Source organism: Sylvia atricapilla, chromosome 18 (genome assembly GCF_009819655.1).
Source record: "Sylvia atricapilla isolate bSylAtr1 chromosome 18, bSylAtr1.pri, whole genome shotgun sequence".
Classification (NCBI taxonomy): Eukaryota; Metazoa; Chordata; class Aves; order Passeriformes; family Sylviidae; genus Sylvia; species Sylvia atricapilla.
Genome location: NC_089157.1, coordinates 2,127,784 through 2,149,999, shown reverse-complemented (window position 1 = coordinate 2,149,999; position 22,216 = coordinate 2,127,784). Strand labels below are relative to the sequence as shown.

The 22,216-nt window shown below is 46.5% G+C and overlaps 2 protein-coding genes across 2 annotated transcripts; both read left to right on the top strand.

Moving 5' to 3' along the window:
• Positions 1 to 4,111: 4,111 nt before the first annotated feature.
• Positions 4,112 to 14,610, top strand: JPT1 (Jupiter microtubule associated homolog 1). The gene is made up of 5 exons (XM_066331967.1): positions 4,112 to 4,289; positions 6,777 to 6,919; positions 7,532 to 7,629; positions 9,541 to 9,568; positions 13,652 to 14,610. The coding sequence occupies exons 1-5, from the start codon at positions 4,234 to 4,236 to the stop codon at positions 13,798 to 13,800; spliced, it is 474 nt and encodes a 157-aa protein (XP_066188064.1). The 5' UTR covers positions 4,112 to 4,233; the 3' UTR covers positions 13,801 to 14,610.
• Positions 14,611 to 15,471: 861 nt separating this feature from the next.
• On the top strand, positions 15,472 to 21,952 carry NT5C (5', 3'-nucleotidase, cytosolic). Its single transcript, XM_066331964.1, has 5 exons — positions 15,472 to 15,710; positions 20,404 to 20,504; positions 20,589 to 20,649; positions 21,382 to 21,496; positions 21,578 to 21,952. The coding sequence occupies exons 1-5, from the start codon at positions 15,528 to 15,530 to the stop codon at positions 21,718 to 21,720; spliced, it is 603 nt and encodes a 200-aa protein (XP_066188061.1). The 5' UTR covers positions 15,472 to 15,527; the 3' UTR covers positions 21,721 to 21,952.
• The last annotated feature ends 264 nt before the right edge of the window (positions 21,953 to 22,216 follow it).

The window sequence follows — 22,216 nt, the reverse complement described above, 5'->3', positions numbered from 1 at the left end:
AAAGGGGTTCAGGAGTGCAATGCTGCTCTGGCATGGAATCTTCCAAGCTGTAAGGAAATACTCCAAGTGGTAACATGAGAGAGATTCTTGTACTGGCATAGGGATGTGTTTTTAACAAAAAATCCCTGAAGTAACACTAAGATAATTGCTGCTTCAAGATAACTACAATATCAGAACAGAGACAGCATGTCTACAAGATTAAGGTCAAAGTGAGATGGTTTTCCAGCAGGAATTTTCCTTTCTAGTATCTTCACGTAGTTACTTCCAAGTCTGTAACATAAGTGCTGTCATTTGCCTTGTGGATGCTGGTTCTATTGTGTCTCTTACTGCAACATTAATGAAAAGTCATAATGTGACTGGCTGCAAGAGAGGAGACTTCCTAAGCTTCAGCCAGCTGGAAATGACTGAATTTCTAAGGAATAGCAATTTATTTTCAAAGCTAAAGATGAAAAGATGCCTCCTTAGTCATCATGTGAACAATAAATCCAAGTAATTTTCTTACAATTTTAGGTAGTGGGCTCTTCTCAGTACATGTGTGTCAGCTCTGTGGTCAGTACTCCACTCTTGTGGAGTACTAATCTAAAACCATTTAAATAACTTGGATTATTATTAATTATATTACCAGCATAATTAATGCATTTAATTCTCTTGTTTATTGAGGTAGAAAGTTTCCAGACAACGTGATCTGATAGAGAATAATCAATCCTTTAGTTTGCCTTGCTTTTTAGTACTTAGTGGCAGAAGGAATTGATGGTACAGAACTTCTCCTGGGTGTTTAGGATATAGGAGTGTGCAGATAAATGGATGATGGAATTTTGATCCCTGTTCTAAGTTTTTGATTGACTTCCAAGATACTTAATTCCTGGAGTTTCTGGTTTCTTCCCTAGCAACATGGGATGGTGATCTTACTGTAAAATGGAGGTGCTGGGAGCCCCACCTGGTGTTGATGGAACGGTTGAAGTCCCTTTAAGGAAAGAGTTTTTCCTTATCCCGGAAGGATTTCAGTTTACGTGGGAGTGGTGAGGTGGGGTGGGTGGTGCTGTGAAAGGACTGGCTGGGTGTCGGCAGAGATCCCAGAATGGAAGGGCAGCAGTGCTGGGGAAGGACAAGGGACGTGTGTGAGTCAGTGTGGGCTACAGTAGGAATAGGGCCTGTGGGAAGAGCTGTGGGTTTAAACAATCCCAGTATGAGGAGGACTTCGGTGTCCTGGGGAAAGGCTAAGGTTATGAAAGCCTAAGTAGCAAATTGAGTTTCTCCTTTGGAAAGGAATATTCTTCAGGGAAACATGGATGCAAAGGATATTCTTTGTGATGTAATTTGTGTTGGTTTTGGTGGCTTAGATCTCCCCCTTCCAGCACCCAGTCCATGGATCCCATCAAAGCACATCTGATGCCCTACAGGGGCTCTTGAAGGATCGCTTGAATAAGAAAACTTCACTGTTTAACTGAGACAAAACCAAACTGGGGCATTGACTTCCCCTTCCAGCGATCCCTGCCTTTTCCCAGGAAGGAGGAACACTGGAACACTTTGGAGCCCACAACCAGGCTTGGTGGTGTTGGATGCCCAGAGAAGAGCAGCAGCAGGAGTTGGCCACTCTGCTTTTTGTGTTGTTCAGAGCTACATCTCTGCAGCTCTGAGACGGGTCTAGGCACTGGTGCAATGCCCCTTCCAAAACTGTGACAGGCTGTTGGGAACTTTTCCTGAAGATGTAGAGAGGTACCAGAGCAACTTTCACAACTCTTGCAAACAACAACATCAGCTCTGTGGGACAAACCATTGGATCTGTAGGATACCACATTCCACTGAACCTCCATGCACACATCACTCTAGATGCAAAAACCTGACAGTGGCAAATCCAGCTGTGGCAAGGATTGTTTATTAGCTGGCACTGTATTTTCAGCTCCGAATGAAACAGGGCAAGAGAAGACTGAGTCAAACCCTCTTTTTTTGTGCCTTGTGCTTGGAATAAAGAAGGCGTGCTCTCTGTGACAGCCATAAGTAGCAGAGGCTGGCATGAAGAAACCCTTGGTCACAGAAGGATGACCAAGCTGAGGCTTTTCTCAAACCAATGGTATCTCTCCTTGCCTAACCCTTGCATTTCCTGGAGTCTTGTTCAGACTTCCATACGCTTTGTGCATTCCTTGCTGGTGGAATTTCAACAACAGGTGGAATTGTTTGGTGCCTGAGTCTTCCAGACAGCTGCTGAGAATTGTTCTGGTCAAATGTCATCATCCTGAGATGGATTGTAAGCCCAGTTTCTGTGGCCATCTTCATAAACCACTTCATCTTGTAATGGATGGATGAATAATCAGAAAAGCAGCTTTTATTTAAGGGCCACCCTGCAGCCAGGCCTGTGAGAGATCAGTGGGGCCCCTTGGAAACACTTAAGGTTTAGAATTCTAAAGCTCCGTGTGAAAACTGGCTTTGTCATACGGAACAGGTTTTTCTTCATCTTGACTTTTGAAAGTGTCTCTGTGTGTGTCTCAGGGCTACAAATTAAAGAGTAAAATCCTGTGGGTTTAAATAAGAAGCATTTAGATGACAAAATACTTCTGCAAGTTCCTGAAAGAGAGCAGATGTTTACCTGTGTGCAGGTAAGGTATCATTTGACTTCTTAATGCCCAAGCCTAAGGGATAATAGAATTAAAACAACTGTATCATGATGCATAAAATTTCCCTTTAGTCTACCTCTAAAAAATATGCAACAGAGAATTCTCTGGGGATCTAAATAGTGGTTGGAGCTTTTAAAAAAATAAAAAAAAACAGGATTATTTGAAATTAATCCTAGACTAGGAAAAATAAGACACTGGTCCTGTTTGTGTATATCTAACAGTTCTTCTCTTTCATGATCTGTGTTAATAATATTAAGGCTGGTGTTTAATTCAGATGCTGGATAACTCATTTTGTACATAGAGCGATGTAACACAATCCTTGTGTTCTGCAGACCAAAAAAAACCACTTTTCTCTAGAAAGTATTTTGGGGGTATTAAGGGCTGTTATTAGTGGAAATGGGGAGGGATGGCTGGAAAAGATGGGTTTTCTTTGCCCTTTCTCCCTCCTTTATGCAAGTTAATTGAAATAATATTTCTGATGCATAGGTTTAGGAGTATAAACTATGATCAGGGAAACATCTGTGTCTGTGGAAGTTGCAGGGAGCCCCCAGTTACCAAATCAAAGGTGGATGTGACAGATGGGTGAGCAGCCAACATGTGGTGGTTTAAACTCTGTCCTGTGAGTTTTGTGTTTTTGGAAGATGCACGACCCAGAATGTGCAGCCTCGTTCTTTTGACAGCCAGGTGAGCAGCACTGCTGGGCCTTGTACTCCTGCTACATTAGCCGTGCCGGAACTCAATTTTCATGTAATAATCCAAAACAATACACTGATACTGCAAATTATTTTATTCTGCCATGGCTTTTGAGGCGTTGGTGTTCGTTCTTCACCAGGCCTGTGGCCCTGCAGGCCCTTGGCTGTGTCTCAGCCCTCGTCAGATCCAACCTCCAGAGCCACAACAGCTTTGTGCCAACACGTCCCGCGCCGCGATGGCCTCGGTGCGGTTCATGCCTGTACCTTGGAGCTGCTCCATGACACCCTCTGAGGTACCTGCACAGGCCGGGCACGTGCAAACGAGTGTGAGGGAGCCAGGCCTCGCGCGGCCAAGGGGGTGCCAAGGGTGGGTTTGGGGTGGCGCGATGGCTGCTTTGGTGGTGTCCTGGGCGGTGTCTATGGGGACAGGAGCCATGGGGGGTTGCGGCCCCAGGGATGCAGCGTTACAATCCCCCTCACAGCCCGGTCCCTTGCAGAGGGGCAGCGCCGCGGGGACTTTTGTCTGGCCTCAGGTGCGGCTGAGCCAATCACAGCTCGCCGGCGGTGAGCGACAGCCCTCCCCCCAATCACCAACAAAGGATGGCTCCGCTCGTAGCCAATCAGCGCAGAGCAGACGTAGTGCTTTACCAATGGACTCTTAGCGGTGAGGCAAGGGCCCTCAGAATAGACAGAGAGGCGGGGCAACGGGGAGAGTGGCAGGGCGCTGTCCAATAGAAGCTCGCGACTGCCTTTGAATCGTCCAATGAGGAGGCGGAAGGTGGGCAGGGTTTGCGGTGTATATAAGTGGTGCGGCGTTGCGGGCGGCGGCCGCAGTTGTCACCGGTAGCGGTGGGGTTGGTCGATACGAGCCGCTCGGGCACCGGGACCGTCACTGTACAGAGCCCTTCCCTTGCTCCGCTCCCTCCGCCATGACCACCACAGCTACGTTCTCGGGCATGGACCCCAATGGCAGGAACAGCTCCAGGTGTGCGGGGGCTCGAGGGCCGCAGGGACCCAGAGGGCGGCGGGTCTCGTGGTCCCGGGGAAGGCACGGCGGGAGCGGCTCCGGAGCGGGGCCAGGGCGCGTTGTGGGGCGGGGGCTCCGGCCGGGCTGGGGCTGTGGGTGTGCCGCTCCTCCCGGCCTCTCCCGGGCGGCTCGGCCGGAGACGAGGGCGGCCGCACCCACCCTGACGGGCTGCGGGGGCATCCCGGGGCCGCGCCGTGCCCGGAGCAGGGAGGTGCGGGAGCTGCCGAGACCCGCCCGGGCCGCTCGGTGCCGAACAAAGAAGGGAGGCGACTCCCCGCCTCGGCGCGCAGGCACGGCGCGGGGGCGGGGGGCACCGCGCCCCTCCGCCGCCTGCCTTCCCCATGGCCGCGGCCCCTCGGCCCCGCGGAGCCGCCGCGGGCTGGGTGGGGCCGGCCGGGCTCCATTGTCTGCGCCGCTCCGCCCGGGCCCTCCGCTCCCTGAGCCGCCGCCGCCCGGGCTCGCCCTAACCGGGGCCGCAGCCCGCCGCCGGGGCCGCCCCGGGCGAGAAGGGGAGGGCGGGAAGCGGAGCCTGTGTGGAAACAAAGAAAACTTGTCAGCTTGGGCTGCAGGAGATGCGCAGCGCTGAGTCGGGCGGCCGCGGTCTCGGGAGTCGCAGCTGGAGGGGATCGTGTCGTTTTCCACGCTGTGGTGGCTTTTTTCTGTAAGGTTTTGGCCTAACAAAGCGGATGCTTCCTGTTCCCTTTCGGCTTTTCAGCGTGCATTTGAAGCGGGAAAAAAAAAAAAAAAAAGTCTTTACAAAGCTTGCTTCCAAACCTTTCACCAGAGCTCTTGCTGGAGCCGTGGGTGGATTTTCGGTGGATGTCGCTGGGTATCAGGTGGAATTTTAACATCATTTCACTGCTTGAAGTGTTAAACCTGGTTTTCATAAAGCAGGTTATAGCATTTCGAGGCTGTGAGAAGCTTCTAATAAAATCTGTCTGCCTTTACCTGAGGCTAGTAAAAGGGATTATCCTTTTTTTACCGTTTGAGTGATGGATATTTTTTCCCTTTCAATTGCCTCCTCTGTTAATGTCATTAAGCCTGTCATTGGAAACTGTGGTGCCCTTAAGAGAGTACTGGTTTCGCTAGTCTGGTAGAAAGAGGGGATCTAAGGTTTGGGAACAAGCCCTGCTCTGAACCTGCTCTTCAGATTAGTAACTGCAACAACTATAAATACGAAAATAATCCCTCTATACCTTTCCTCAGAGGAAAAAAAGGTAAAGGAGTAATTCAAGACCATTACACGACATCTTGACTCACAAAGGAGACAAAACAAGTCATAATAAAACACTCTCCTGTCTGCTGGGATCTTCCTGTTAGCAGCTGAGCATTAGGAATCCTTAGAAAAAGAATTTTGTTAGGAAAAGTATTTTTCTGGTTATGTAACAGTAAATATCCATGTCACACACCTTTAGGAATTTCCCCTGCCATTGGGCTGTTGGAGCTCTGTAGGCTGGAGAAGTGTTTTTCTGTTGCAGCTGCAATGTAACAGGCAGAAATTCTCCCAAGATGTGAATTGTACAATTGGACATTCTTTGTGTTGAATTCCCATGTTTGGAGCACTAACAAGCTAGATGCTGCTTCCTGTTCTAACTTTGATTTTTTAAAATGATTTGTTAAGAAGAGCAAGTGTGTACCATCCTTAATTTGTCCTGCTGTTCATTTTGGAGCACTGGAGGTGTTGAAAGCCCAAGAAGCCCCAGGTTCTGTTGGTGTCCTCACATCTCTCTGGGAGTTCTGAATGTTCTTGCACACAGTTTTGTTCTCCTGGCTTTTGTCTGGCTTCTCCAGCTAACCCAAGATCTCCTGCTTATGAAAATAAGATCAGGAGGAGTTTATGTTTCAAGATTTACTTTGCTGCAGCTGTTCATTTTGTTTGGATTCTGCAGGTTGGAAAGCAGACTGCAATCAAGCTCTTGAAGTACTGAGCAGGCTTCTTTTGTGTCTGCGAGCAGATTGTTAGATTTAGGTTACATATTTGGAGCTTTGTACATGTGTCTCTCCTAATAATAGTCAACTCCAAGCTGTTTAATTTCACCTTTTACTTCTAGACCAGCAGCATGCTGCAGACTTGAGGGAGGTTTCCTGAGGAAACAAATCTGAATCAAGGCTGCAGCCCCCAGCCATCATCTGCAGCCAGTTTGAAGATTAATATTAACCTTCCCAGGGTACTCCTTAAAAACGCTGGAATTTGACATGCCCACGTAGTTATTTTTATTTTTTATTTGGCTCAGACTTGTGGGAGCAGCCCTTGGTGTGATACTGGATGGAAGCAAGGACACAAGAAGAGTGTGAGAGTATTTTATTTTTGTAAGTGCCGCTGAAGAGCAGTGGAGATACAGTGGCAGGATGGAATTCTGGCAGGAGCTTACCTGGCTAGCTGAAGTGATGTGCTGGGAGTGCAGCTGGGGGCTGGCACAGGCTGTAAAGATCCTCTCTCCACAGAGTGCTGCGTCCTCCCGGTGGTGGCTCCAACTTCTCCCTGGGCTTTGATGAGCCCAAAGAACAACCTGTGAGGAGGAACAAAATGGCATCCAGCATCTTTGGAACTCCTGAGGAGAACCCACCTTCCTGGGCTAAAGCATCAGGTAAATCTGTAGTGCTTTGTTTCCACATCTGCACATGGGCATGGATTCATTTTGTGGCTCAGCCTGATGCTGCTGGTGGCTGATGGGGAAACCAGAGTTCCCTTCCTACTTGGTACTTTGGGGTTATAAATGATGTCTGCTTGCAGAGAATTGTTCATTGCTCATTAATTTCTTCCAGAAGGGTTTATGCAAGTGTTGGGCATGTTGCAAGCAGAGAATTGTATTTTGGGTGCAATTTCTCCAAGTTAAGTCACACAAGTGGAGTTGTGTCTTACTGTTTGGAGTAGCACTGGTTGGTCTGGATTTTTCAGAGGAATTTTAGCCTTGTATTCTCATAGCTGGGTTTAAGCTTTCCTCTCTGCAGAGCACTGCCAGGATGGGTGGCCTTGGGGCCCCAAACTCCATGTGTGTCAATGACACCCTCACTACACGGGGTGCTGCTATAAGACAGTTTATGAGTTGTCATCTAAAGGACCAGGACTTTTTGGAATGGTTAAGTTCTAATTTCAAAGAAAAACCTCTCCTAAAGTACCCAAACGTGTGACTGTTTTATGATCTGCTTCCACACTGAGTTTATCTTGCAACCTGATTAAAATCAATCTCTGCTTGTAGGGGCTAAGCCAGGTGAAACCAGAGACAGCTGTGAATCCTCTGGGCCACAAAGAACAAACTCAACTGAGGCAAACTGTGGAGACTTTGTAGATCCCAAGGTCAGTACTTGACTACAAAGAGCTTGATAATGGACAATTCACACTCTGTGTGGGATTGATTTATCACAAATGTTCTCACAGTCGGAAGCATTGTAGGATTTGAATCCCTTCTCTCAAATCTTTTTTCCTGAAAGTTCCCCTTTTTATCTGATACTCTTCCACTATGCTGAGGAAGGAAGGGCTGGATTTTTCTCAAGGACCACTTTGTAGAGCTCTTAACCCATCTCATTGCTGAGACAGTAATGAAGTGGTGTGAAATCTCATTTCAGCGCTGTGTGTGATTGTGGGTTTAAACATCTTGGGAACAATAGTTACTACAGCAGACTCTGTGTGAGTCTGACAAAGAACTTGGTTTCACATCCCAGCAAGTTCTTACCTCAGTATTATCAATACTTGGTGGTTTTGGTTTTTTTTTGGTTTTTTGTTTTTTTTTTTTTTTTTTTTTTTTTTTTAATAATACCATCGGTGTGTTATTTTCCATATAAACTCTTTACCTAGTAGCAATATGGAGCATCATTTGTAGTGCTAATGGTGTTAAGTAAAATTTGTTAATGTACAATTACATTTAATGGGGAAAACAGGATTCTTTTGGAATGCAGTAAATTCACTAAAAAACCCAATAGTTTGTCTTAACTTAGATGCCTAGAAATGTAGGATAGCCTGTATTTGCCTGAACAAAGTGGAAAAAAGGAATCTTGTTTAAAACTCTCCAGCCTTTGGTTTTGTGAAAAGAACTGGGTAGGTAAATAATTATCTCAAACATTGTAGCAGACACTTTTTATCTTAGGTTTTATTTTGGTAATTGGCATCAAGCATCACGAGCCATTTTTGTCGTTAATTGTAGCTTTAAGTCACAAAACTGTTCTTTGTTACAAAGAATGTCTTGTTTCAGTTTGGCAAATATAAGCGAGTTTGTTTTCTGTGGTATATTTTCAGCTATAAATTTAACTGTTTAGTCTAATTTTTTCTACTAGATTGTTTTAAATACTGTGGTCTCAGCTTTGCAAACAGATTCTTCCCATGTGGAACACTTCACTTTTTTTCAGTAATTCAGCTGCAAACAGCCTGAGACTTAAGGTGATACATTTGTGTCAGTTTCTGTGCTTTTTTAAAATCCCGATTTCTGCAGTTTCACTGTGTAATTAGCAATGTTAAATCGATGAAAGTTGATAAACCTGATGCCATTGAGGAGCTTTGGCTGCTGCTGGGAGACTCCCTTTCTTTGTGTCAAGCTGCAGCCTGTGAACACATTCAGCATGTAAAGAACTGTTTACGTAGTGAAGGAGAAAAGCTGATCTGTGTTTCACAAATGAAATTAAATACCCTGGACAGAACAAATGCTCTTGGCCTTGCCAACAGATAAATGTTTGGTGTTGCAAAGAGTTGCTCAGTAGAAAGCAGAAGACCCTCAACTCTTGCTTATCACTGTCAGTGTTATTTTTTTGCCCTTCCTGCTGGGCAGTGGGAATATTCTGGATCCTGTCAGTGCTGCTTGATGTAGGATGCTCTATACAGTAAAGTGTTCTTATCCACCTCTGTCCTTCACTGTGGGAATAACAAATGTGCCACGTGTCATCAGCATTACTCCAATATCTATTTCAACTTTTAGAAGTATGTTAGGCAGATAAAGAACTGGTTAAATTATAAGTTAGTCTGTAAGAAGTAGTGCTTTCAAACCATGATTTCAATCAGAATCCTGAGTGCAGAACCCACTGTGCCACTCTGGGTTCTGTCCCTCTGAGCCAGTTGCTGCACTGAAAATGCCTCCCTGAGCCTGTGGCTCAGAATGTAGTGCCAACACAGAGCAGTTTGCTCCTCAGCATGGTCACACCATGGAGGAGTATCCACTCCATGGAATAGGAAAATGCTTTGTGAAACATGGAATGTAACATGTTCCTCTCTCTTTTCTAGGGAGGAGATGTTGGTGGTGACATTTTTGGTGAGTAACTTCCTTGGACTCCTCTAGTAAAAGCCTGTTGCAGGTGCCTTTGCAGTAGAAGAGGGTGTAGGATCCTAATAAGTGGTCTCCTAATAATTAGGAGAGGGGCAGCCTGGAATTGTCCTTGAAACCCATCATATCAACAAACAACTGCTTCAGTGGAGTTTGGGCATGGGGGAAATGGTGCTGTTGCTCATCAGGGTAAAAAAGAGAACAGTCCTATTGGTTTATTTTGCCAGCAGCTATTGGTGTCAAGATTTGTCTAAGCACTAGAAAGTAAGGTAGAGACTCTTGCAAAGAGTTCAGTGATTGAAAGGCCACACTGCTGTTAAAGTTGCTTATAATTAAATAGGACAGTCAAAATAAATGATTTTAGTTTAGCAGTTTCCTTCTTTCTCATACAGCTAACTTCACATTCACAGAAAGAATCAAACCCAACCACTGTTCCTGCAAGCGTCTGCATTAACCAGCTCTTGACTTCCTGTTGCCTTTTAAATGCTGATTTTTACCAAGGAAGTTGATCTGTATACTGCAAATCTCCTGTAAACAGGCATTTCCCCTTCAAGCGCTGTGAGGCTGGAAATGTCTCCTTTGCAAGATTCACTTCAGGAATAGCTGACTTCCTGATGACAGGAATGTGTGTGTTGACTGCTGCTTTCCAAGTGCTACTTTCAACACCTAAGAGTGGTGGGACATCCCTGAGGCCATTAGCACCTCCATGTCCTGAAAAGACTTTGCTGGGAGGGGGGAGAGATTTTCCAGAACATTTCCACGACCTCAGAGTGGTATCTGTGCCCAAAATAAGTGTTGCCTTTCTAGCAGGCTGCTTCTAATCCAACTGTACAGGCTCTAGGATTTATTTCCCATGCCTGTCTGATCTTAATTAGCACTTGTAGGCATCTAGAGTTTATGCATTGAGTAGGAGGATGTGGTTTGCTAATACAAGAGAACTGCTCTAAGGGCTTTGCTGCTTTTCCTGGTGCTTGTTTAAACTGGCTCCCCACAGGGCACAGGAGATCCCACAAACAGCAGGGAGGTGAGAAGGACTGAGATGGCAGGAAGCAGAAACAGGGTTGCCTGGGATCAGGACAGCTGGCTGAAATTTGGAGTGCAAAGTGATATTCCTAACTTTTTTTAAAAGTTCACATTTTCACAGGTGTTGTATTTGTCTTTTGGTTTGTTTCTGGCAAGTGACAGTGAGGAAAGTTCTTACTAAGGGTCAGGTGAATCTGTGCTGGGAGGTAGTTGAAAAACAATTGTTACGGAAGGTAACAGGGATTGTTTTCTGTTGTGGCCATGACTGAAAATTAAATTTTTAAAGGTGGCCAAGATGAAATAGAAATGGCAGTCAAAAGATTTGATAGTACTTTCACTGATAGTACTTAGGAAGGAGCAGAAATTAATGTCTCCTGGAAATGGTGTCTGTGGCAGATATCTGAACATCCTGATGGATTGTTAAAGGAATTCCTGCCATTGATTGCTTTGAGTGTTGTATCTCAGTGGAGCCCAGTCTTGCTGATCTGGCTGTCACTCCCCTGGATTTTCCTGCTGTGGGGTGGCAGAGCTGGGCTGCTGAACATCCCACTGGTACACTGTGACTTTGTGCTGGCATTGTAGGGCTGTCTCTGGGGTTTGGAAAGGAGCAATGAGCACACCTCCAAGCAAAAGCTGTCTGCTGATATATTCACAGCCCAGCCAGATTCTTAATATGTTTCTGGCATTAAAAATGTTCATTCTTTTGAATGTAGAAATTGTTTTCTGTATGTAACTGATTATAAAATGCCAAGTATGTGTCAGGTGAGGTGTTATTAATCAAGCTTGTCTAGGGTTAAAAAAAAATTCTTTTTCAGCTGGGCTCTTGTTTCCTCTTTGGGAGCTGTAGTTCCTTTCTGGGCATCAGAGTTCCCAGTGGCTTGCAGTGCACTCAGCAGGGAGCTGTTTCAGGATTAGACCCTTTCTGAGAAGGGAAGAGCTTTGATATTTTATCTGATCCTGTTGGTTTTACCCCTTCACTCATCAGGTTGGCAAACTTTGATTATGTGGGAAGTGCTAACGTGTAGCTGCTACACAAGGAGCTACAGAAACTTCCCCCAAAGCCTCCTGTCCTGGTAATTCTTCTTTCTTTTGTGATTCAGGGGCAGTGTGAGCTGAATGAATGTGAGCAGCTAAGGAGAATTAGGCTGCCCGATTGAGTGTCAGCCGTGCCTGACTGTACATGACCCACAGGAAGGTGGAGCCTGGATCCTGCACAGTGCTGGGACTGTCCCCTGCACAGTGCAGGGACATTCAGCACTTGCTGAGTCAGCAGACACTGGGACACAGCAGCTACAGGGGCTTCAGGCTTAAAATGTGGTGTTCACTATTTATTTCAGCTGTGCTGGGTTAGTGAGCACAGCAGAGAATCTGTAGTGGAGATTATTCCTGTTTGCATAGGGACCGTGCTCAGATGCTGGAGTTCCTAGAGATTATTGTAAGTGTGGATATAGGGAGGGGTTCAGTGGACACAAGTGGGGTTTTGGTGTTTCTGATAACATTTTGCATTGAAAAAAATAAACTGAGTTGACACAGGAAGTGAGAAAAGCTGCTGCTTGGGGGTAGGAAGAATAGGAGACAAAGGGTAGGACAGTAATTACCTTTCAGGATGGAAAAATGAGTTATGGGAGATGATGCTGGAGGTGATTTTATTCAGTGCCTTCATCTGTGACCTGGAAAAGGTAATGAACAGTGAAGTCTCCAATTTTGTTGGTGATATCACCTCTTTCAAATAGTCAAATTGTGCTGATGGTGGAAAAATCTCACTGCCAGGACTCAGCTAAATGAGGCAGGCAGGTATAAAGGCAGGATAATCCCTGTGTAAGCAAGTCTAAATTAATGAATCTAGGGGGGAAAAACCCCAAAAACTAAACCATGGCAGCTTTTGTTTTCAGCTTTGTGCTGTAGTGCTCCTAGGATCTGCCTCGACTCCTTCCCCTTGAAATTCTTTGAGGTGTTTGGAGGTGTCAGCAAAATACTGAATGTCATCAGGGAGAGGATGGAACTTACATCCTTTTTTTCTGAAAACAATGGTAATACTCCCATATCTTGAATTGGATAGAGTCCTTGTCCCATGAAGAGCAGGGGCTTGTAGTGGAGGTGACAGGGAAGGGGAAGGGGTGCAGTGGCTGCTCTGGGAGGGGAGATTGGAATAGTTGTGCCTGTTCAGTTTGAAGAGAAGGTTTGGATCATGATCTAAATCATTCAGCTTAAGTTGAATGTGTAGCAGTTCTCTGAATTTTTCCAACCCAGAATTAGTGATTATGAGAGGCAACAAAGGGGTCTGTTGGAAACAGGTGAGGTTCATCCTCACCCCCGATATCAAGGGACTGTTTGGTGCTGATTTGGGCCTTTGGCTCAGAACTGGTCATACTAATCTCTAAAAATGTGAGATGCTGATGTAATTGCTGTACTTAGTTGTCAACAATGCAGATACATTAGTTGTTTGCTCCAGTATCTAAAGTGCTTCCTGTGAAGAATTCCTTCTGTGCCCGGTCTTCACTTGTGGTTGCTCAGAAGGATTTAAAAGAGACTATCACATGCTCTCCAGGGAGTGTACAATCAGAGCCTCCCCATGCATGGCTGTTCCCTGTGTGTCCTGTGTGAAGCCTCAGAAGTGTGTCAGATCCTTCTCCCTCCAGTTAGGAAACTGCATTGGGGAAGCATTTTGAGCTCTTGCTGGTGCTGCTGTGACTCCCAGCACCTGCTCAGACCTGAGTGACAATGCCAAAGTCACAATGCTGACTGATTATATGTAGAAGACTTAAACCTTAAGCTGCTTTCCATCAAAAAGAATGAATTGCTGGTGTCCTCTAATAGCAGCTGGGTGAATGTGGCTGCTGCTGAAAGCCTGAGACTGAGCTGTAAGGCCTCAGATTTGATCTGAGAAACACTTCTGAGAGCTGAGTGTGCCCTGCCAGTGGGTGACAGCATTGGAGTGTGTCTGTGCCCCTGGACAAAACTGACAGGAGCTGAGCTTCCGTCTGAGCCAGCCAAACATCTGGCTCTCATCATCCACATCAAACACTTCACAAGCTTCTTTTCTTCTAGAAAACACTGAGGCTGATGTAGAAGCTGCCCCAGGTCAGAGTGAAGAAAAGTCCCTGCCTGCTGCACCTGTTCCTAGCCCAGTAGCACCAGCACCTGCACCCTCCAGGAGAAATCCACCCGGTGGCAAGTCCAGCCTAGTGCTCGGTTAAACCTTTCCCTTCCTGACTGTTTTGAACTTGTGTCTGTTTTCTTTCCCCCATGCTTGTGATCTGCACAACTTGAGCCTGACTGTACATCTCAAATTTTTTTCATTAAAAAGAAGCACTTTATGTACTCCATCATTTTTTTGAAATCAAGGGTTTTTTTCCACTTCTGTCCTGTGTTTCCCCCTGATCTACTGGAAGTGATATGAGTGTTTTCTAGTGATAGACTTGAGGGAAAGCTTTATGAAGTATTGTAATGTAATTCAAAGGAGAGTAGATTGGTTATAAGTGTGCTTAGAGGGTTTTTGTACTGAGATTTTTTTTTAGAACCCCTTAGCTTTACAAGGGTCTAGAATCCTGGTTAACCAGGCCAGCAAACAATCAGCAAGAGCAGTCCCTTCCTCCACATGTGGGATTTAGGGATCTAAAAGGCTTCATTGACTGCATGTGGTAAATGCCTTGAGCCCTGCTGTGCCATATAAATCATTAAGTGGTTAATGTACACCATGCTGCCTTTAAAAACAATCTTGATACGGGACTACTACGACACAGGGTCTGTGCCAAATAGAGGGCTGATGACCAGAGCCACCTGGCCTAGTGCTGGGAAGGGGCTGATTCAGACTTTATTCAGTAAAGGTGGAGTGGATCATAAAAAATAAGAATTACAGGGCATTTTTTTTTACAACTTGACTCAATGATGTGCATGATCATGCTGGTGCTTGACCATGAGGTGAAAATCTCATCCTTTAAAGTGTGTGTTGTAATTTCACAAAAGCTGGATTGTTGCTTAAAAGTAAATAATATAGAAATTTTGAAGCAGTGTTTCCTGTGTGGGTTTTATTTCACGGGTTTGGTTTTTCTTTGTTCTCAGTTGTCCTTGTCTCAGCCAACCTGCTCTACTCTAACAGAGGAGAGTTTTCACCTGGCTTGAGGTCACCATTTGCCATCTTCCCCTGAAGAAAGAATCTTGCTTATCCCTTCATTTTTGTCTTCTAGATCAGAGAACTGTGGAATATGGCTTGGTGCATGTAACCTGTTTTATCCAGAATACTGTATTTTTTCTCAAGAAAACTGAGAAAAGTTTATTTTCCTCATTAAAAAGGAGGACCCTAAAAACGGAGGCGGTGGAATATAGACCAAACCATGAAGTTCTGTGCAGTGCTGGAAGGGCTCTGCTGCCCAGTAAGCTACAGCAGAGGATCTGTATGGAGCTGCTGTGGCTGCTGGTGCCTTTTCCACCCTTCTCCTGGAAGAACAGGTGCCTGAAAGCAGCCAGGCTTTCCAGATCATGCTGGAGAGAAGCCCTGCCCTGGGGTGCTGAACCTACCGAGCTGGCTTTGCTCTGACGTGCTCCTCCTCTCCTCCAGCTACAGGAGGGTTCCCTGTTGATTTGCACCGTGCCCTGCACCGACTGCAGCTAGAGCATGGGGACTACCCCAGAAATTAATGTTTCCTTTGCAAGCCCCTGCGCAGAGGCACTTGTTGATGTTCCTTGGTGGCCGCTGAGGCTCCGCTGTGCTGCTTTCTGTTCGGGGGGGCCCGAGGGGTGGCGGGGGGTGGCTTTTGTGGCCTTTTGCTCTATTCCTGAAGGGGCCCAGCGCTGTTCCTGCGCTGTCCCCGAGGCGCTGCGCTCCTCCCCTGTGTGCATATTCATCATGTAATACATACCCGTGAGCGCCCGCGGAGCTGGGGGCGCTGCGGCCGCGTGTGCCGGGATCGGGATCGGGATCGGGATGGGCAGCGCCGGAGCTCCGCTGCGGGTGCTGGTGGACATGGACGGCGTCCTGGCCGACTTCGAGGGCGGCGTGCTGCGGGAGTTCCGTGCGCGCTTCCCGGCGGAGCCGCGCGTGGAGCTGGCGGAGCGCAGGGGCTTCTCGGTGCGGGAGCAGTACCGCAGCCTGCGGGAGGAGCTGGCGGTGAGCAGCCTCCTCACCCTGTCTGCCGGGCTGCAGAGCTCAGCCTGCCACCTGGGCCTTCTAAAAACCCTTGAAATTACCTGCAGGTTTGGTTATTTTTGTCCATGTGTACCTAGATGGGATTTGTTTAAGGAATATACACTTAAATTATGTTTCTTTATGTAAGATAATAACCAGCTTCATGCCTCCTCGCTGTATTTACAGGTTCCTAGTTCCAGGAACTTTTGACCATTAATAGTCATTGACCTGGCAGTTTGGAGCCTGTGGAAATGCTGACTGGATTCATACTCTGTCTATCAGACAGTGGCATGAGCCTGTACTTTTTGATAAGACGGGAGGGAAATTGTCATTTCTTTGCAGTAAAATACTACCAGGCCCAGTACAGGATCTTAAAATGAGCAATGAACTTTTCAGGGAAAGTTCAGCACAGCCTGGATCAGTATCTTTTCCATTTCCTTACAGAGTCCAGAGACCAGAAGGAAGGCTGAAGTCTGGATTCACAGTATTTCTAATTTTGCTTTGCAAACCTCTCTGTTACTCATTCAGCCATTAGCAAACATTAATAATGGCAGCAGTTTGCATGGATGGAGGGTGTTCCACCAGCTTTCTCCCACTGCTCGTGATCTCTTACCTGCAATGCACTCGGCTTGTCAAGGCATGCAGAGAGAATATGGATACAGAATTTCATTCTGTACAAACCCAGATGGAACATACGTATTTCTTGTCTTGCTGTGGAGCTGTGTGAGCATGTGCAGAGTGCTCAGGGAGCTTTGAGTAGGTTATTATTCTGCTGCAAAGCAGGAGCAAGAAGAACATGAGTAGGTAAAGAAGAAGATGGTTCAGTGAATGGTTTGATGGCAGAATTCCTACACACACATCCCTGTGTAAAGGGCTGCTTATCCTCTGTGAAGAAGTCACTGATTATCAGTACACAAATCAAGGCTGCATGAAAGACAGAATTAGAAATACTTTGAATCTAGACTTTACCCTTCCTTCTGGTCACCACAGGAGAGTCAAGGACTCTGTAAAGGAAATGGAGCAGATGCTGATCCAGGCTGTGCTGAACACTCCCTGAGCAGTTCATTGCTCATTTTAAGATCCTGTATTGGGCCTGAGGGATTTTTGCTGCTGAGAAATTACATTTCACTCTTGTTCCATAGTGAGGTAAAGGCTCCTGCATCAGAGTAAGAGACAGGAGTGCTGGATCCAGTCAGCATTTCCACAGGCTGCCAGAGTTCTGATCGATGGCTGTCAATGGTCAAAAGTTCCTGGAAGCAGAAACCTGTAAATATAATCAGTAGACATAAATTTGTCTATTACATTGCACATTGCAAAAACAAACATTTTTTGTTTAAATGAGTATTCCTTAAATGAATCCTGTAGGAAAAAAAAAAAAAACAAAAAACCAAAAAAACCAAAAAACCAAAAAACCAAAACACCTCCTGCATTTAATTCAAAGGGTCGTGACTTTTAATTTTTTCTTTTTTGGAAGGTCTGCAATGTGATCTATCAGATAATTGCCCTTTGTTCTATCTCTAGAATGCTCATTCCCTAATTTGGTTTGTGCTCATCCTGTTCCTCCCCAGACCTTAGGTGTGGCAGTGAAATAACCAGATAACTGGTTTGGATCACACACACATACAGCAGCAGTGGTAGAAAGCTCTTATCTTGCTGTTCTAGCCTGACTTCCTTAGGAAATTAGCTTTATGGAGTTGTGCTGTGTGTCTGTCCCCTTCAGTAATCTCTGGAGCTTTGGGCTGGTTTAGGTATGTTTGGCAGAACAATAAAGTTATAAAGTTTTGAGGCTCCTTTGGGTTTTATGTAAATGCCATACATTAGTTTAAAAACAGAGCCCATATTTGTTCTGCCATGGCTCCGTAGAGTGTCTGTGGGACAGGAGAATCCCTGTGGAAAGTCTCCTGTTGGCTCCAGCTGCAGGGAAAGCTTTGGCAGGAACCAGCAGCCCACACAGGGTACTTTGTGGGGCCGTGTCTCCATTCAGGGAAACTGTGCCTCCTGTGTGTCATTACTGAAAGGAGGGGATCAGGGACACCAGGGGGTCAGCTGGACACCAGGAACTTCCACGGTGAGGGATATTCTTGTGACAGGGCCTGGGAAATCCTGTGGTGATGATTTATGCAGCACCTCTTCCTGAGTGGTGTTCATGTTTAGTTGGTGCTGAGCAGCTGCCCCTTGAAACTTGAGCCATTACTTCATTTTTGTTTCTGTTTTGATTGCAAGTTGATCATTAATTTCACACTGTAAACCCATTTTATTTAGAAGGAATTCTAATCCATTTTATTTTGTTAGAAGATTTTTTCACTGCACTTGCCTACCTGCCCTCCTGTGTGTGGCCATTTTATTGGTGGGGATTTATCCCTATGTTTCCTGGCGCCAGGCAGTTTCAAGAAAAGGATTCAACATCCTCACCAGTGGTAAAAATTTCTAGAATTAATTTTAAGTCCTGGAAATGGGAAAGCATAGGGACAGATAAAGTCCCTCCAGTTTTGTATGCAAATTGTTTTCTTACTAATGGAAGTTAAAAGGAAATGTTCAGCATTGGTGGCATCAAAATGAGGGAAGAAAATGAGTTTACTTTCTTTTTCTAGTCACTTCTTTATGAGAGGAAGTGGTCTTTGGTTCCAAGAGTCATCAAATCAAATTTCTTTCACCAACAAAGCCAGACTTTTCTGTGACGTGGTGGAAACTTGCCAGTTTCTGGTGTCTTGTTGTAGGATAAAAGAGCTTTCAGACAAGAGCCCGAAGTCTGTAATTCAATCTCCTTGGGAAGAGCTCCAGGGAATTGTTCTGGGATCAGGGAGGCTTTGCATGGAAACAGAGATCTGGGCAGATTTGATTGCCACGTCTGAACCTAGACAGGCTCCTTAACCTCTTCTGATTGCCATGTGAAATCAGGCAGTGCTTCCAACTTTCTGGCTGTTGATTTATGAGTGTTTGTAGGTGGTGATAACTGAGTGAGCTTCAGGGTCTGGGAGTCTGGTTTAATGCTGACTCTTCCTCACTGCAGCTTAATTGAAATGGGTTTTTGTTGATGTTCCACTGGTGATGTAGAGCAAGAAGACCTTCAGCTGGACTCTAAAGAGCTGGGCTCTTCTAAGCAAAGGCTGCAGCCTGCCTTTAAAGAATATTGAACAAAAATTAAGTTTTCCAAACTATTCAGTGGCATGGGAATATATGACTTTAATGCTTGTGGAAAAAATGCTGCTTTGCCAACTCTGAAGTTCGCTATGTTATCCCAAGGAAGTTAAGACTCATGTGTCTCAAGGTAAAGATATATTGGAAATTTTACCTCTCTGAAGATGAAACTTAGGCCAGGAAGGGGCCTCAGCCCTGGGTGCTGTTGTGGGTCCTTTGCCATGATGGGATGTGGGATAAGGAAGGGGAAAACCCATCAGCTGTGACCTGCTGTGAAACACTCAATACAGGCCACTGAACAGTCACCAGGGGAGTAATTCTTAAAATTAATGAACCAGAGCCAAACCAGTAAATTTCCTAATAATAAAAGATGTGAAAATGTCTTACCAGTAAATTAAGACGAAAAAGGACTGGAAGGAGAATCCTACCTGGAAATTGCCCTGGAAATACTGCTATTCTTTTCAGATATTAAAGATTCCACTGTACTGTATCCTATTAAATACCTTTTTGTCCCGTTTTTGGCTACATTAGCCTGGGATAACATTGCTTCTCCAGAAATCTTGTTTCTTTCCTATTTACACTCACTTAAAAATGAGTTCTACCTTTAGAGCTAACCTCCTTCACCACTTATTTATAATTAATTTCCTCTCTGGTTCATGTGGCATCCCACCTGCCTGTATGGAGGGTGGGTTTACACCAAGAGCAGGTACAGACACAAAAGGGATAAAGCCCTTAATTGCAGAGCTCAGCCCAGTGAGGCACCCTCAAACCCAGCCCAGATGGGCCCATGGGGTGCACAGGTCACCTCACAGAACCAAAAGTTCTTGGGGAAGCACAGGGATCACCTCTGAACTTCCTGCTGCAGTTTCAGGCTCTTTGGAGCAGACTTTGCCTCAGCCCATTGCCTCAGGGGGACAGCTCCATCCAGGCTGGAGCCAAGGCTGCCTGCTCCTTCAACAATATCTTAAGTGGGTGTTTGAAATTCAAAAAGCAGCAAAGACATGGAGCTTTCCCAGTGCTCTCATCCTTCCCTCTTGCTGAAAGGATTCCCCCAGGTGTGGCTGTGCTGGCCTGGCCATTGGCACGGTCACCACTGTACCCTGTTTGCTCTGGAGGAAAAGGGGGCTGAGGGGCAGTGCCTGTGTCTGTCCACCCACCCACAGTGAATTCCTGAGCCCTCAGCTCATCTCAGCCAAATGTGACAGAGGAGGAGAAGCCTCCAACTTGTTCCTTTGGTTTTCACCAGAGTCAGCTGAAAGGGAAGGGGTGGGGTGGGGGCTCTGCCTCCCTCAGCCCCCCCAGAGACTGCAGTGGGTCAGGGCTGGTTGTGGGAGCAAAGCCAGGCCAGGCTCAGCTCTGCCTCCTCATGAGCCAACAGAAAGTGACTTCTTGTGTGCCTAAACTGGACCTTTCCCAGAGCCCAAAGGTGAGAAATCTAATAATTGACTCCTGGGGGGAAGCACCAGGCTGTTACACAGGGTGATGGAGACTGCTGTGACAGAGCACAGCCACTGCTCATCATCCTCTGTCTCTGCAGGCCAAGGTAGCCAGTGTCTATGAGTCACCTGGCTTCTTCCTAGGCTTGGATCCAGTTCCAGGAGCCCTGGAAGCTGTGCGGGAGATGCTCCACATGCAGGAGTAAGGACACTTTGCACCTTGCAGCCCCTTTCCAGGAGCTAACACACTTTGCCCTGACTGCTAACAAAGGCTGTTTCTTTTCAGTACTGAAGTCTTCATTTGCACAAGCCCTCTCCGGAAATACGAGCACTGCGTCGTGGAAAAGGTGGGAGAGAATTGTTTTTATTGTGTTTAATGTTGCTTTTGCAAGGTCTTGCTGTTTCATACTACCCAAGTTGGAACTACTCCTTTCTAAAGACGGTAACTGCTCCAGCTGCCAGGGTTCCCTCAATCCCTATCTGAGGGATAGCTTCCCACACACCGAGCAGTAATTCAGGACAGGGAATCTCCAAGTGCCACATGGTGCCAGAATGACTGTGGAGCATGTGAGCCCTGGGCTGGGACCAGCTGTGTCAGCAGGTGACAGCAAAGGAACTGCTGTAGTGTGGCCCACAGGGGATTCTACTCTGGAGAACCACCAACCAGCAAAACCTACTCCAGTTTAAATCTGGAACCTGAGATGTCCCAAAGGAGGTCAGTGCTCTGTTGAGGAGGCTGTAGTGTTGGAATCAATCCTTTTTGCCCGTGGCACGAGAATGGAAGGGGAACTTTGGTCACTGGAATGACTTAGATAGATACAACCCACGTGCTCTGGGCAAGCAGCCAGTGCTTCTCACAAACTCAACAGCTGGGCACAGCCAGGGCAGTGCTGAGTGAAGGCTGTCACATAAACAAGTTTAATCAGCATCCTGGACCACAGCCAGTTTCCATGTGGGGATTCCTAGACACAGATGAAGGTTTACAGGGGGAAGAAATTTCTCTGTTAGGGCTGGTCTAACTTGAGTGATCTGCAAACGGAGAGCACAGCAGGATTTCCTGCTCTTCCTTGTCTCTGCAGTATAAGTGGGTAGAGAAGCACTTGGGACCCGAGTTTGTGGAGCGGATTATTCTGACCCGAGACAAGACCATGGTGGCTGCTGACCTGCTGTTTGATGACAAGGACACCATCCAAGGTTTGAGCAGCATTTCCACGGCTGGCTGCTGGCTGGGGAGCCATCCCCCAGCTGATTCCAGCTTTCCCCCCGTTCCCACAGGAGCAGAACCGAACCCGAGCTGGGAGCACATCCTGTTCACCTGCTGCCACAACAGGCACATCCAGCTGACGGCCCCGCGCTGGCGTCTGCACTCCTGGGCTGACGACTGGAAGGCCATCCTGGAAAGCAAGCGCAGGCAGTAGTGCAGGAGGAGGATGTTGCACTCTTCCCACTGCCAGGGAACAACCAGCCCCTGCCATGCCCAGGAGGCACTGTCACTGCAGGGATCAGCCGCAGTGAGAAATGAGCTGCTCCTGTCACACAGAGTGCTCTGGGTTTCTGGGAGATTGTTCTGCGCTCAGTTAATCTCTGTAGCGTTTTGGATGTTTGCTGATGGAGAAGAGGAACTATAAAATACAGGCAGCTGTGGTTGGATTTTTGTGTATTTAACCTCACTCCTGTTTGGTTTGTGCTGTCTGGGGGCAGAGGGGAGAGAAAAAGTGGAAGGCGGCTCTCAAACGTGAGCAGATCCAGTGTGGGTGTCTGTCAGGAAGCACTGGCCTCAACAGTCAAACTTTTTAAATTTTAGATATTTAGCCACCCTGGTTTTCTCTTGCCTCATAGCTAATAATGAAAAGAGACAAGGCTGGCTTCGATTTCTTGGCCCATGTGCTTGAGTGGGCAAAGGCTGCAAGTGCA